At 38.3% G+C, this 17,258-nt stretch overlaps 2 protein-coding genes across 2 annotated transcripts in view; both read left to right on the forward strand.

Annotated features, from left to right (window-relative positions):
- LOC144442667 (uncharacterized) lies at positions 1 to 726 on the forward strand. Its single transcript, XM_078132045.1, has one exon. The coding sequence runs from the start codon at positions 1 to 3 to the stop codon at positions 724 to 726; it is 726 nt and encodes a 241-aa protein (XP_077988171.1).
- Positions 727 to 4,933: 4,207 nt separating this feature from the next.
- Positions 4,934 to 17,258, forward strand: part of LOC144442668 (gamma-aminobutyric acid type B receptor subunit 2-like) — a 29,111-nt gene continuing 16,786 nt past the window's right edge. The window contains exons 1-5 of the mRNA XM_078132046.1: positions 4,934 to 5,711; positions 6,273 to 6,472; positions 6,947 to 7,130; positions 14,465 to 14,706; positions 15,994 to 16,131. Coding sequence (XP_077988172.1) covers positions 4,934 to 5,711; positions 6,273 to 6,472; positions 6,947 to 7,130; positions 14,465 to 14,706; positions 15,994 to 16,131 — 1,542 coding nt within the window. The remainder of the gene's footprint in view (positions 5,712 to 6,272; positions 6,473 to 6,946; positions 7,131 to 14,464; positions 14,707 to 15,993; positions 16,132 to 17,258) is intronic.

Here is a 17,258-nt window from a genome sequence, read left to right on the forward strand (position 1 = left end):
ATGTCGATAGCTTCAGTGTCCTCGTTTCAGATTTTTCATGAACCCTTCGTCGTTGCTGATATCTATGGAGAAGAACGAAGATTTCCCTGTTCATTGGATACAGTAAATGGTTATACCCTTGCTGATGTTAAATGTTCCCTTGAAGCTGATTTTCCGGGAAAAATTGCCGTATTTGCCAAAGATATGCCTACTACTCTTCGCGGTAATATGGATAAACTACCGAATAAATATCTTCACACCTTTTTGATCAGAGATCCTAAATCCGCGGCAATCTCCCAATATTTGAAGGGGTTGAAAACATTGCCCAAAATAAATCCAGACGTGAAGAGTCTTGGACAACTCGAATACATGTCAATGAAACCAATGTGGGACCTGTATATATATGTAACGGAAACATTACAGCAAAAACCAATCGTTATTGATTCTGATGACTTACTTCGTTCGCCTCGGAAAGTAATACAAAAGTATTGCAATGCGACAGGGTTGCCTTTCCACGAATCTATGCTCAACTGGACGCCTGGAAATACGAGTTATTGGTTTCCAAAGTTTCTGGAGAAACCCTACGTTGACTACTTCGCAAGGGCAATTGGAAGTTCGTGTTTTGAAGAACCACAGGATGCCCTTCGCTCATCTTCATTCAAAGAGGTTGAACTTCCGAAAGAGGTCTTGGAGATCATAGAATCGAACCAACCGATGTATGATGAACTTTCCAAGAACAAAATTTAAATGTAAAAGGATTCGGTTCAACGTATAACATTGGAATGAGAATGCAGGGCATATGGATGAGATACGGATCAGAAATTACTATAATGGGTTTAAATCTACGAAGAAATTCAGATGACTGTAACGTATATTCCATTCACTTACAACTAAGTGTGTAGATATTCCCAACTGTAAGTGGTGATTGTACAGAAGAAACTTGATAGCACTGAATAAAGCCAATTTAGGTTTAACAGCTAATACATAAAATACACTAAAATGTTTGGCTGGATTTAATAATAAAATACACTAAATGTTTGGCCTGGATTTAATAATTATTTCTTTCAATTCGTAGAGATTCATCTTTGAAATAGTAATTAAAAAAATGTATTTCAGTCTGAACAAACATTTGCTTATTTTACTAGCTCTTAAAAAATACATCAATCAAAACTAAAATATTTGCTTGTCGAAGCCCTAAAACGGACATCGGTTTGAAAAATATTTTGTCAATTTTCACTGTGGTTGCTTCTTGGGGATCCTAAAGTGTCCATGTATTTCTAATATCTCTTTTAATTTGGCATTATTAATTGTATTTTTAAGTGATTAAATGATAGACGCTGGACAGTTCGACAACGTCTATAAATACACAGTAACTATTATGTCTCTTTGAAATATCAATTCGTTCGGTGTACTCACCTACATATGAAAACAATGTATGTATGTATGTATGTATGTATGTATGTATGTATGTATGTATGTATGTATGTATGTATGTATGTATGTATGTGTATGTATGTATGTATGTATGTATGTATGTATGTATGTATATGGTGGGGGTCCTCGTGGGCATTCCCCAGAAGCTTTGGAAGTTATTTACTCTCAAAGCCAATTTTGGTGAATCTCATTGTTTGTTTAATACATGAGTGACATCTGGGGTGAGGGAGTTCTAGGGGTTTTCCCCCTGGCAGATCTGGAGTTTTTTGTTTCTAATAGGCAATTTTTAGGTTATTCATGGCCTCTGGGGTAATATTTCCAAGCTTAAGTTTTTAAATGAGTTTCCCAAGTCACATAAATGTGGGCACATAACATTGGTATAGGGGCATTAATATCGCATGTATAGTAAAGTCACTGGAATGTTAGAGAAATTTAGGTGGTCATACCTAGTGTATAATAGAAACTTGAATCTGATTTGTAGTGTTGATACATGTAGTGTCCGAAATAGAAAGTATATTAATCCCTTCTGACGAGTTCATACTGAAGAGACTAGAACAATTTAGACTAATTTCTTTTATGAATTATCTATGAAGATTACCGTTACGAAACCTTTAAGTTCACTTTTGCCCCAAAGTCACGGTGCAAGACAACTGGAGCACTGATTGTGAAACAGCCATATAATTACATGACATGTTCTGTAACTATTATGGTATCTAGGTAATACATGTATTATATGTATAATTTTATTATAGTTGTGTTTGAACTCTTACATGAAGTAATGGTTAAAAAATTCTGAAAGAAACAGAGACAAGAACAAATATATATGTACCACAGGCTAACGAAACTGACAGGTCCCTGACATGTGTTTGAAACAGTTTGTCATAATTTGACAAGTGTCCTGGTTGGAGAGGTACTAGCAGGTTGAGCAGTACACTCGAACTTGTGCATCATATCCATGTCAAGATTTTTTTCCTAGCAGTAATGCTACGTCCTTTTTTCCATCACCAACTTACATACGGATTTTTTTTTCAAGTAACTCCATTTGACATCTCCCCCCCCAAATCTTCCAAGCCCCCCCCCCCCCGATATCAAATGGCACACCCCTTAGTGCAATTTATACGCAAATGTGTATGAGCACATGAATAGACCTTGGAGTGTGTCATTTTTGTAAAATTGAAAGATCAGTTTGGATAGTGTAACTGATGAATTTCTCCATCACCATCCCCCACTTCCCTCCCCCCTTTTCCCCTCCCTCCATATATCCACCCACCCATCCATCCATTCGCTTTCTTAAATCCTCGCTTAGTCTCTGATAGGATATACCTACAACGCGATACATAACCTCATTTTACATGTAACCCCAAATGAAAATACGCTGTACACATAACAATCAAAGACTACTTTTAATGTATGTACACCTTTGTGTGTATTACGTAACGAACTGTCTGTTTGAACCTACTCACGTCCTGACAAGCAACATGGAGTTGTTGTACACCACTCGTCGTATGGGTTCGTAGAGGCATAAAGGTACAAGTTAAAACCTGAGGTACGTGGCCATCATGAGAAGATACGTTTGGTAAGTCTCTCTCCAACGTCCATGGTCTCGCTGCCCTTCTTAGACACGCATCTTTGTGTTGGTTACTTGAGACCATGGACGTATTATACAATTGCGATTCACTTCGTCCCATTTCCAACTCGTCCCATTTCAACTCGCCCCAATTTCAACTCGCCCCATTTTCAACTCGCCCCATTTTTAACTCGTCCCATTTTCAACTCGCCCCAACAACACTAGGAAACGTTTATAAATCTAAACGATACATGGACTCGAAGTACGGAGACCGAAACATTTACATGATTTTACCTACGTAACCAGTCGAAGCGTAGCAAATGTAACATTTCGTAGCAGAAAGTGGTGTGGGTTTTGGCTAAGTGTTTGGTAGATCTAGATCTTATACTAGCACAACAACTTTAAATTTCCTCAGTCATGGAATATCACTTTTCACATTAGGACTTAATGTTTACAACCCAAATAAGAAATAATAATGATAATAACCAGGGAGAATATTAGTGACTGACACGCTTACGACTTCCGCGCGTACGGGTTTTGGAGACGTGTCTCCTCTCCCTAGTTAACGCAACTAAGTATTGTAGTATGTGTTTACAGCGCAAGTGGTACTTCATTAGTGGAATACGAGATACCACAGACCCTCCAAACTGAGTACTACTAGCTTCGATTTCATATATGCACAGGTAAATTATATTGCAAAGAGTTGGGGCGAGTTGAAAATGGGGCGAGTTGAAATTGGGGCGAGTTGAAAATTGGACGAGTTGAGTGGGACGAGTTGAAATGGGACGAGTTGAAATTGGGACGAGTTGATCCGTCACCGTATTGATTTACAATTGTGTACATTCCGATTCCAATTTCCACTCTAGCTTTTGGAAACACGCGAGGTCGATCGGTTCTTTACTAGTGCTCTTTGTACTTTTTAGACTTTAATTTATGGAGTATTTGGAGTATTTGTTGCCGTTTTGAAAATAAAAATGAACTGATTCGAGTATTTATTTATATAACTCCTGCAATGGTAATATTGCACCTAATCATGTCCAATTGATTTGACCATATGGACGTTTAACGGTATACCTCAACAATGATTTGACATTAAGACTAACCTGGTCTCATTGTGTGAGCCTCGGAAGGGCGTGTCTCTAGTTCTTTTTGGCAAGCAATGGAAAGTATTGATCTATTTTCGGCAATAAACTGCCATATGTGAAAACAAACGTATGACTGTCGGTCAGCAACTGTATGTTGTGCGTAGTCCGGCTTGCATACTGGGTAAACGTGACTTGATAACTGACACTGTCCCTTTCCTTCTCTAGAGTCGGGGCAGTGTCAGAGCCGAGTCCCGACTTACTCCATCTGCAATCAGGACTTGGTAGCAGGTAAATGACTGCTAGTTGTCACAGATACCAAACGTAAAAATAAAAGTAAGAAATTACTTTGGATATCTCAAATGTACAAATGGGAAAAGTATGATATCTGCAATTCATTCTTCTGGTTATGGATATATCGCGATCATGTTCTGTGTTTTGATAATATGCAAATACCAAGGCCATGAGTAGTTGGGTGCAATTTATGGCTTACATTCCTGTAATATCATAGACTATGCATGGCGAAACAGTGGTGGTCTTATATACCGGGTTATTCGAAAATGTTTGTTATTTATACCACAGATATCAAAGTAAATATTTACTTTCTTGTTTTTTTCTGTAGGAATATGGACAAAGAAAACGCTTAGTCACATGAACATGTACTGTAGAGAAAGAGTAATATGTAAACCCGTAATAAATAGGGCTTGTTTCACGTCCAATACAACGGTTGTTATTAGTTAAGGGAAACGTTTCACCAGCTTAAGTTGACATACTTTGTCAACTTGAACGTTGCTGACTTTACCGCTAGATATGTAAAGTGGTGCCTTTATGGTTATGATTTAGCCAAACTTGAAAAACTTATAAAATAATTATGAAGAATGTGACGAGAAGACGTATTTTGTCTCCACAAGTTCTGCTGCCATTGATTCTGTTGAGTGGTGTGTTAATGGTAATCGTTACTGTCTTTGAATATGATACAACACAAACGAGATTATTATTAAGATATAGGAGTTACCGCCACAAACAAAACACAGACCATATCGAAGTCAAGAAGTATACACAAGGTAGCAACAATGTGAATAAGAACAATACAAATAACAAGAATGGGGTTAAGGATAAAGAAGAAAATGTCACCGCGAACGAGGTTAAGAATGGAACAAAAAATGCATCTCCAATAATTCAAAGCGACAAAATTGAAGAGTCAAAAAACAGTTCAAAAGAGGACACAAACTCTCCATTTAAGAATATTGAACAGTTTGACAGGAAAAGTACGAATAGCACAGTGAAAGACTTCAGACGTTTACCAAAAATATCCGACCCAAAAGTAAAGGCATTTCTAGAAGAATACCAAGCACAGTTCAACGATAGCTTAATAACGATAGCAACAAATACATTTGGTGTTCCACCTCTTAATTTTCCTGATAATTTTACTGATGATGGTAAGAGGGGGAAGCAGCTTTTGTGCAGAATGAAAAGCGAAGCCCCTCTAGAGATACTCACCCAAGATACGACACCATTCAAAGAAATTGGTTACGGAAAATATTTCCAAAAGTCACAGTTGTTGAATATTTATCATACACCTTATGAACGATGTGCTGTCGTTGGAACTGCAGAGTTTTTAGGAAAGTTCAAACTTGGCACGGATATCGGTGAGTACAAGTATACATTTCATCAAAGTATAGTGTGTGACTAAAACTCACTGATCGATGAGAAAAGTCCCTTTCGCTTTTATATCAGCCCCTCTGGGTAGTAGTCGAAGGTTCAAATCCTTATCCGCCAATTAAATTCATTAACGCCAAACGTCAGAATCCTTATCAGCCAATTAAATGCAATAACGTCACAAGTCAGAATCCTGATCAGCCAATTAAATGCAAAAACGTCACACGTCAGAATCCTGATCAGCCAATTAAATGCAATAACGTCACACATCAGAATCCTGATCAGCCAATTAAAGGCAATATCGTCACACGTCAGAATCCTGATCAGCCAATTAAATGCAATAACGTCACATGTCAGAAACCATATTAGACAAGGTTAGTTCAATAAATAGTTGTCAAAGATTATTTAGGTATTCATTAACTATATACATTTACACCATCCTTACAATGTAAATGTATAAACGTTTAGTTTGAACATGGAAGTATAACGGTGGGTAATACTTCCATGGTTTCTTCGATTGCTAATTAATTTAAAACTGTGTCGTTTTCCAGATGGACATGATGCTGTTATGCGAATGAACATTGCTCCAATTAACACATATGAAGAGATAGTTGGCGGGAAAACTACTTTTCATCTGGCCAACAATCTACTATTGGAAAGGGGAGCATTTCAGAGCCTGAAAGAAACTTACGAGGGCAATGTTACACATTTTGCTTGGAAAGGTGGACCCTACAATGGAAACTTGTTAAGGGTAATTCACATTATTTCACTTAATTTATATTAATATTTATCAAATGTACAAGTGTGTGTGTGTGTGTGTGTGTGTGTGTGTGTGTGTGTGTCTGTGTGTGTGTGTGTGTGTGTCTGTGCGTATGTGTCTGTCTGTGCATGCATGCATGCGTGCGCTCGCGTGTGTGTGTGTGCGTGCGTGCGTGTGTGCGTGTGTGTATGTATGTATGTATGTATGTATGTATGTATGTATGTATGTATGTATGTATGTGTGTGTGTGTATGTATGTGTATGTGTGTTTGTGTTTGTGCGTGTGTGTACCTCTGTGTGTGTGTGTGTGTGTGTGTGTGTGTGTGTGTGTGTGTGCATTTGTGTGTTTGTTTGTGTGTATACATGTGTGTGTGTGTGCACTTGTTAAAATTGTTTTTGAAATGCACCGCTTTTCAGAATTGTATAGTATTAATTGTACTGTTGTCGTTTTCTCTTAACTCTACAGTGGTATCAAAAATTTTCCAGTGCTCCAAATTTCTTTGCCAGTTTCATGTTATGGAAAGAGTACCACCCAACAAATCCTATGTACATCATCAACCCTAATTCAAACTGGAAAACATGGCATATCATGCAGGAATATTGTCATAAGACTAAAAACTTGCATCATCCATTGTCATCAGGTTTTACAGGTGAGCTTCTTATGTAATTTACTGCACTAGACAGTGTGACGTCACACCTCTATTTGAAGACTGATTAAATACAATAAAATGAAATTAAATATTTAATATTTATATATCATAAATTGTACACTGCATTGGGGTTAGGCTCAGGTCAGAATTTACGGAGAGGCGCCTGGGGAGAAATTATTTTGGTCAAAAATATTTTCGCAGCCCCCTTTGCGCTCTCAAAAAATGTCATGGCCCCCGAAATGAACCCAAGAATTTTCGTAGCCCCCCTTCCTGGCTACTCATATTTTAATGTGCAATTATACAGTCCCTCCAGCTCCACTTCAGATATGTACAGTATGGTACACTACAGTACTAGTGGAACTCAACTTCAGCGTCCATACATAACAATGAGAGATTCCTTTACAAATAGATGTGGGCTTTGCGAAAAGGTCTATATAGTATATTGGGGTGTAACCTGTCCCGGAAATAGGCTTACTCTTTCGATCTTGATTCTGGGCAAACACAACATCCCCCATAATAGCTAGGTGGGAGGTTGTGAAAGGGGCTGTCCCCTTCAAACAGTAAGCACTTTTGAAAAAGAAAATAAGGACATGTAGATGCCATTTAATGGCATGAAATTTAAAACCATACAATTTATTGAAAGTCCTATACACATACAACAAACACAACTAGTTAGTTGCCTGTGCCCTAGAGTACTTGAAAATTGTCTTCAAGTCTTCAATACCCTAATTTTACTCTCAATACACTATTGTGCAATTGTATGACTATATTACCTACATTTTAACTTATACAGAGATAGTTAGGCACATTCGCTTGGCTATTGACTGCCTCATAATTAAATGCATTGTAGGTAAATGAAGTGTAAGATAAAATAAATGTGCTATATGAATAATTCCGGAATCAATCCCATTCCTCGAGAAACAACACAGACTTAAAACCAGCATTTAAATCTACACATATCTTCGTCACATTACATCTATAAGGCAATACATCACCGGTGACGTTGTTGTACCAGAATCCACGCAATCCTATCAGCCACTGGAGCTTGACTACAGTAATGCATTATTATACGGACACCCTGACACCACCATAAATCCAGTACAACGTGCTCCATTTCTCATCAGCCTGCATTGGTTACCAGTTCGATTCGTTTCTGGATTGATTAAAAGTATTTACTGTTGACACATAAGCTCTTCATGGTTTAACGCCAGATCACATTTGTGATCTCCTCCATCCATACACGCCGAGTTTCACTCTATGTTCTACAAACAACAATCTGCTTACAAGAACAAATTACAGACAAATCACTGATGGAGGTCGTTCATTCTCATATGTCACCCCCCAAACTACGGAACTCTTTGCCACTGCATATTCGCCAAGCTTCCAGTCTGGATTGTTTCAAATCAATACTGGAGATTTATTTGTTCACCGAATTGATTGATTGATTGATTGATTGATTGATTGATTGACTGATTGATTGATTGATTGATTGATTGATTGATTGATTGATTGATTGATTGATTGATTGATTGATTGATTGAAATGTATTGAAGGTCGCCTAATAAGAGTAAATGTACAAAATTTCTTCTTTTTTTCTTCCAGCCCTTCTTGTAATGTTAAACATATGCAAAGAAGTTGACGTATATGGAATGTTATATCCCCAGTCTAAAACATCGTCTTGCCACTACTACCAAGACACGTTTCAGTGTTCAGTGCTACACTGGCATCCAATATCACTGGAGAAGTGTTTCCTTCATAACCTGCTAGAGGAAGGCCAAGAAGAATCGTATAAAAGCGGGAAATTTACCCTGACCGGCTTTCCAGCTCTAGATTGTAATAGCTAATTTTGTCAGAGTTGCCAATTTTAATCGTGTATTCCAATTCAATTACCAATCAGTACACCAGTCATCCACCAAGCCAACCAGTCGGTCTGCCAGTCTCACTGACTGACTGACTGACTGACTGACTCGTTCGCTCGTTCACTCGCTCTCTCGCTCGCACGCACGCACGCACGCACACACACACACACACACACACACGCACACACACGCACACACACACACACACACACACACACACACACACACACACACACACACACACACACACACACACACACACACACACACACCAGATGGTGAAAAGCCCGTGATGGAAAGATTGGTAGTATACAATGCCCTCCCGCGGTCATTTGACAAGTTTACGTTATTGATGTGTATACAATAACAGCTGAAGAAAGCTATGTGATTTTAATAGCCGATATATACTTGATAAATTATTCACGCTCTGAGTTTGGAACTAATACAAACATGATTCCAAACGAAGGAAACACTCTTTTGTTGTAGGTATAGTAGTTATTATAAACTGTTCAATTGCTCTATGATAATAATAATGATAATAATAATGATGTAACGTAAGTTATTTCAACCGCTAACTAGAGTTGAAAAAGGGGTTATGTGTATCATTAAAGGTTTTCGAAAATCGAAGAAGATCACGTGACACAAACTAGTGACAGGCCTCAGCATGTTTCTAAGTAGAGTACGTAATACTACCCTACATTCAATTGTTTCAACTTTCATCAACATATCTAAGTTTGATTTCCTTTTTATTTGTTGAGTACTGTGGCTACTCTCATACAAAGAATTGATTTCCCGTCAGTATCGCTACATGTCTTTTGTAGATCCTCTGCTCTGTCTTGAAGGATTTAGTGTCTTCTTTTATTTCTTAGTCTGTGATGTTCCAATGTTCTGAATATCTCTTCCACTTTGTTCTATCATTACTAAAATTATAATTAAACAATAAAAAAACAATAAACAATCGGTAACCATATCGTCTTTTGACTTAACTTGTACAAAAAAGATGAAAGAGGTTGTTCAATATTAATATAGAAATACTGATGTTGGCAAAAATAATTGTATATTTCACAAAGCATGAAATCATATACATGGCCTCAAATAGTCTTGTTATCATGTTTTCTTCAAAATCAAGATCATCGACAGGGAGTAAAACGTGGTTAAAAGAAGACTATTGGTGGCCATGTACCCCGCCATATGTACATCACAGTCAACAACCTATGTAGGAAAATATGACGTTCCACCAATCTACACCTTCAGTAAATTTGGCTCATTCTGTCAGATCCAGTTAGACACTGAAGAAAGACAAGTGATTTGTTCAAAACATGTCTCTTTCTCAATCAAAAGTGGAAGAAGAGAACTTGTGTATGAATGTATAGTTGTCTTTGTGTATGTTTTTAAAAAAAAATATTTATTTGTGTGCTGGTTGTAACACGTTTCCTGGGTCGCCAGTCGGAGGCCATTCAAGTCGCGATATTGGATTTCCCACTAGTCTCGGTTACCCAAATTCATGCCCTCAACGGCGAGAGTCTGGGCGACGACTTGGATTGATACTTGGATTTGAAGAAGTTCTTGTAACAAGATGGCGGCATGCATGACTTCATAGTGTAAGTATACGCAGCACTTCTTTTTTCAATAAACTTGGACTTTATTGCTATCAGAGATGGTGAGTTACCCGTAAACGTACTTAAGTATCGATAATATTTCATTCATTCTCAACAATCATGAAAATGTTTTAGATTATTTGAAAAATAGTTTTAAAAATGAGCATGAGATTTGTTATTAGAGCCACGACAAAACTAACATGGTTGGGCTGGCACTGATTGCAGGACAAGGCCGGGCCGGACTGTAATTTATTTTTTGGATTCAGATTCAGAGTCAGATCTGATTGTATAACCCACTATAGATTAATCAAAAAGTCAAAAACCACCAAACGATTTCATTACTATTTGGTGGGATGTGACTTTGGGTGTCTAGTCAGCAGGAAACTTCAAAATTAAAATGATTGCTCCAGAGGTGTGTGATTTGGGTCCAAAAATGTAATTCTTTTGTTAAATACAAAAAGTACTGAGCAGATTGGTCTGAGATCTCAGAGGGTGTTCCTAGGGGTGTCTAGATGAAGAATTGTTCACGACAAGGTCATGCCCTTGTTGATATGCAAATTAGGGCTAAATAGGTGTGATTTTTGGTCAAAAACTACACTTTTTTCATATTCAAAACATGGCTTATAAGCATGCATCAAAAAATTAATTTTTTGGCGAAAGTACAAGACATACCAACAGTCTTCAGCTAGAGAAAAAAAAATGTTTTACTAAAACAGTTGCTGCCATTGTCTTAAAAAAGAAAACAATCTATACTATTATTATTCTTCACGCCTGTTTTTTTCCTACAGAAAGTGAAATGATAATCTAATTATATTTTCCTGGAAATACAAGAGGAAAGAACACAACACAACACAACACAGCACAGCACAGCACAGCACAGCACAGCACAGCACAACACAACACAACACAACACAACACAACACAACACAACACAACACAACAATCATTCCCTTCTAATCCATATTCAAGAGATAATTCTGATGTGACCTTTTATGACAATTTACTGAAAACTTACAACGGGATTGAAAAACGAATCTAAAGAAGCATGATCAATCTCATCAATGGATTTGAATATGAACTTCCGGCCTGGCTTGCGTATTGTACTGACCGATTCTACTGGCATAGGAAGCCGATGAAGGGAGATTGTTTCTGGTATTAACATTTTGTACTTGAGCTTTGTCTATTTTCATAATAACGGGTTTTATAAGTTTTCTTGGAGTCCACAGATTAATAGCGACATAACAACGCGTTGGCACCTTTCTCAGAAACCCCCCCCCCCACAGCTTTTGAAGTTGTTTGTTGTCCTTTAATTGTATATAGTAAATATACATTTACTACCTTTCAGGCCTTCTGATTACATCTGGCCTCAGAGGCTCATCACTATCTGTATAACCAATATGCTGTGTTGATTTTCACATTGTGAAACTACTTTTTTTGTGGTCTGTACAAGTATTCTTTTTCTTTATATTTTATCGTATTATACTGTATCTGGTAACATAGTTAAAGTTGTAATAAAGTTATTATTATAATATTATTATTATATTATATGTAAAGGGGTCATTGAGATCTTTCTGTCATGGCAACATTGACCTTTTATGACATACATTATTATAATTTATTCATGGAAGTTTACGTGCACGATAGCAAACAGGGAATTATAGCTAGGATCAGTCTATTCGGTTGGATATATCATTTATTGAAGAAGCCAAGTGCTATCCTTTTGTGTACACGCATTACACACCGAGTGTAAATGACGATTAGATGGTCAATCATTGAAGTTGACGTTTAAGATTACGTCATCAGCTATTTAAGAACACTTGCTGATTGGACGACGCCTGAGGTTGAATCCAGACTTAAATCATCGAGCCTCCAGGAGTAGAGTCAATACTTCAACAAGACGTATGGCGCACTACTACTAAGTGTAGTAAGGCTGCCTTCTTAGAAGTCCATTTGGTAAAAGGTAAGTCTATAATGTTTTACCACCGTGATGAACGCACACTTGATATTTCCTTTTCTCCTGAAGCTGTTTGGTAAAACACAGCACATCCATGGTGAATCAACATATCCAATTTGCACATTAATGGTCACTGAATCATACTTTTTCTGCTCTGAATGGACTCAGATGCGGTCAACGTAGCTGTTCATGCAAAAAAGCTGTTCGTACAAGATTTTTCAGCGGGAAAATATCGAGTATTTCAGTGTACAAAACTTGCATTTATTAAAGCTTAATGCGTAAGGGGAGAGGAGGATAGTCTCGACAATGAAGATGTAGGCAGCATCTGAGCGTTATTACATTTAGAAGTTTGGAATTTGACGAAAATATAATATCCAGAGTGATTCGTTGGTGTTTTTAGATGCGAATTTAAATTTTTATTTTTGGAGAACAGATTATGTGAAGTGGGGAAGTTGGCTGTAGCCTATATAGAATTCATTCATTCATTCATTCATTCATTCATTGCTAGTTTCAAAGTCAAATTTACATGTCAGCAGTAGCAAAATTATAGTATAATGTATTTTATAAATAAAACAGGGTTGTCAATTTTGGAGAAAAAAAATAGCTTTCGCTTGTCGTGTTGGCCACACCACACATTACAAATAAAGTGTTCAGAAATCCCAGAAATCTAGTATTTACAATATTTTCTAGTATTTTACTGAGATGAAGTAAGACTGAAATTGGACGATAGTTACCAGGGGAGTCTGTCGAACCCCTTTTGTAAATTGGAACTACTCTTGCTACTTTGAAAGCAATCGGAAACTGACACTGAGTAAAGGAAATATTATAAATATAACACGGGGGTTTTGGTATTTGATTTGCAGCAATTACGGTAAGTTTAGCCGGCAAGTTGTCATAACCAGATGCCTTTTTCATATCGAGACTTTTCAGCTGGTTAACAACTTCGAATTCTGTTGTTGGCACAAGAAAAACAAAGGCTTTCACAATTTCTTGGGGATATGGGAGACGGAAAGTAGAGCGGCTTGCACATATTTGTGGGCAGTGGGAATATAGACCAGCTGGAGGGTCTGTCGTGAGATATTACACTAGGAGAGCACATACGGAAAGCTTTCACTTTCCGCTTTAATCGTCAGCACAACTAAGAACTGTATCAACACAGTCCATTCACAATTTTGTTGCACCCGATGGACTGTAGAATCTCTAAATGTGGAAAACATATGCCGAATGTATGCCAGGTGTTAGTGGAGTAAGTTGTCGATAACAATCGTACTGTATATTTGAACACAATCTGACATAAATTGATACAAATTCAATAATTTAATTTTAAATTATTACAAATCAAAATCAATAGTTATCATCAGCAGATACATTTTAAAAGTAAACTGTGTTTAGTTTAATGTGCAACAAATGGAATTAATACTATTAGCGTTAGTAATTGACAATATTTCTGTCATTCTAATGTCTATATAAATTATGTTTTTTGTATTTAGGCCAAAAAAATAATTGTTTCTGGTCAGGACATATTGCCAAAAGTGGTATGAGGACGCGATTTTTCAAATATATATGATCAATAAACCTGTCACACAGTCTATTTATGGCAGTTACTGTTCTTGTTATTTAGTACTTTATAGCAAAAGTGTACGTGGGGCAGATGTCATTTGCTTGTTCATGATTGGCTCTGTCGTCTTCATTGAAGTATGGAAGGTTATTTTTATGTTTTCCTCCGGATCTGCAAACTGTATGGGCTGGACAAACACGAAAACATAAATTGATGCGAGGGTATTTAAGTGATGCGCACGCTGACTAGAAACGATTCTGTTTTTTTTGGCCTTATATGCAGTCGTTGTGATGGTATAATTTGTTTTGATTATGCTCGGTGCATCTTATTATAAAGCAACAGATCATTATGCTTATATTTTGCAGTTATGAGAAAGTCAAACTCTTCGTTCAGTTTTTCCAGGGTCTTGTGTTATGTGTATGCTATTTTCACACACGTCAGTGCGCAAGGCACAGTTGACATATACATCAGCGGTATGATGGCTCTGAAGGGATTGCCATGGGGATGGGGAATTCGGCCTGCAATCGAGCTAGCTTTGGAACATGTCAACCAGAGACCTGACATCATACCCGGCTACACACTGAATTGGATTGTCAACGACACATGGGTTAGTTTTGACATATGCTTGATGTACATCATTCTATTTATATTATGACGATTCTGTATCTCAAATTGCAGATAATGTAAATTGACACTACAGCATTCACTTTGTGCCTGTTAGAAGTTATACATTATCATCTCCCATTACATGTTTTCCCAATACAAGTTTCAAGTTGATAAATGTCTCTGGCACTACACAAACAAATTGAAAATATTCGGACAATGTATCTTCCCGCCCGCAACAAACTTATTAATTTGTCACCCCTCCCTCTTTTCTCTATTCGTGTCTGACACTTCTTTGTGTTCCTCTGGTTCTACCTGTCTGCCTGCTACTTCCTCCTCTCTTGCGCTCCCCCCCTCTCTCCCCTCTCGCCTTATGTTTGTCTGGCTGCTGCTACTCCCTCTCTTTCGCCCCCTCACCCCCCTCTATATCTCCCTGTCTGTCTGTCTGTCTGTCTGTCTGTCTGTCTGTCTGGCTGGCTGGCTGTCTGTCGGTCTGTCGGTGGGGCTGTCGGTCGGTGGGGCTGTCTGTCTGTCTGTCTTTCTGTCTGTCTGTCTGTGTCTGTCTGTCTGTCTGTCTGTCTGTCTGTCTGTCTGTCTGTCTGACGGTCGGTCTGTCTGTCTGTCTGTCTGTCTGTCGGTCGGTCGGTCTGTCTGTCTGTCTGTCTGTCTGTCTGTCTGTCTGTCTGTCTGTCTGTCTGTCTGTCTGTCTGTCTGTCTGTCTGTCTGTTTTTGTTTTATTTGTCTCGCTCTCCCTCTGTCCCTTACTCCAATGTACTCCAAATACTCATCGCACAAGGTACAATAAAGTATTGTTTCCTCTCCTTTGTCAGGGTAACCCTGGAGTGGGTTCCATGATATTCGTCGAACATATATCTCAACCTCCAACGAAACTCTGTCTGTCTGTCTGTCTGTCTGTCTGTCTGTCTGTCTGTCTGTCTGGCTGGCTGGCTGTCTGTCGGGCTGTCGGTGGGGCTGTCGGTCGGTCGGGCTGTCTGTCTGTCTTTCTGTCTGTCTGTGTCTGTCTGTCTGTCTGTCTGTCTGTCTGACGGTCGGTCGGTCGGTCGGTCTGTCTGTCTGTCTGTCTGTCTGTCTGTCTGTCTGTCTGTCTGACTGTCGGTCTGTCTGTCGGTCTGTCTGTCTGTCTGTGTCTGTCTGTCTGTCTGTCTGTCTGTCTGTCTGTCTGTCTGTTTTTGTTTTATTTGTCTCGCTCTCCCTCTGTCCCTTACTCCAATGTACTCCAAATACTCATCGCACAAGGTACAATAAAGTATTGTTTCCTCTCCTTTGTCAGGGTAACCCTGGAGTGGGTTCCATGATATTCGTCGAACATATATCTCAACCTCCAACGAAACTCATGATTCTTGGCCCAACATATTCGTCAGCTACCAAACCTGTTGCAGAGGTAGCCCATCATTACAACTTAGTCCAGGTTAGTCGGTATTCCATAATTATAAAGGTATTTGTTAAAGTGAACCTACATTTTTCGTGTGTTTGATGAGAGGATGAAATCAACAATACACGTATCACGCATTTTATCTTTTATTTTCTGTCACTACACTCACTTACGTAGTTTTCGGACAGACTCAGTTTTCTGACAAATATCGACTCGTCCACAGTCGTCAACACTCTCCGGAACTGCCATATTGTCAAGCTCAAGCATTCGCATGAAAGATGAAGTGATACTAAAGCTTTGATTTAAAATTAATTTTATCGGGGGACTTAGTCCAGACTGTGGTTAGAAACCACAGTTGGTATCCAGACTACATATGTCACAACACGGCCGTAGTTGTCGGTATTTTCGCCACAGCAATAATCATAGTTTTCTCCCAGTGCTCAGTTCAAACCAGAAGACACAGACTGTCAAGCTGCGTCATGACTCGTGATCTAATCCCGGGATTGACTTCAGAAGAAATACAGTGTTCATGATAATTTCTTTGCAAAACAACCAACTTTATTGTAACGCCGATTAAAATATGATGACACCAATGCTTTTGTCTTGTGTTTAATCAAAGTTTAGGTGTTGTCGGTGACCGAGCGGTTAGCTCGTACGCCTCTTACCTCTGCAGCCTGGGTTCGAACCCGCCAGGTGTCGGCTGGGTTTGATTAAATTTACCACGCTGTAAGTTTGACTCTATCGAACAACGCAGGTTTTCCCCGGATACTCCGGTTTCCCCCTGCATTAACACTGAACTTTCCTCCTGTTATTGGGCAATGCCTGTTGGATGGTTAATGAATAAATAAAAGTAGCATAAAGTCATAATTTACGAGACAAATACGTAAAATCGGCGGAAAGTTCTTGTCTGATTACTAAGGCTATCGGGGTTATAAATTCAAGGACTAAGTCATCAAAAGATGAAAAACAATAAACAATAATGAGTGTTACATTTTTGCAATGTTTATTCAAAAATAATCGTCGAATCACCGTTCCTGTCCGAAAACTGCGACAGTTAGTGTAGTACTGCAAAATAGAAATCGGAAGTCACTGTATAATTATATACTTATATAAATCATTTCTATCGATCGATTGTGAACTGTTATCAACAAAACAGTAATTTG

This window comes from Glandiceps talaboti, chromosome 11 (genome assembly GCF_964340395.1).
Source record: "Glandiceps talaboti chromosome 11, keGlaTala1.1, whole genome shotgun sequence".
NCBI lineage: Eukaryota > Metazoa > Hemichordata > Enteropneusta > Spengelidae > Glandiceps > Glandiceps talaboti.

What these genes read in the sequence shown, in the direction of transcription:
- LOC144442667 (XM_078132045.1), top strand. Translation starts at nt 1, where the DNA reads ATGTCGATAGCTTCAGTGTCCTCGTTTCAGATTTTTCATGAACCCTTC.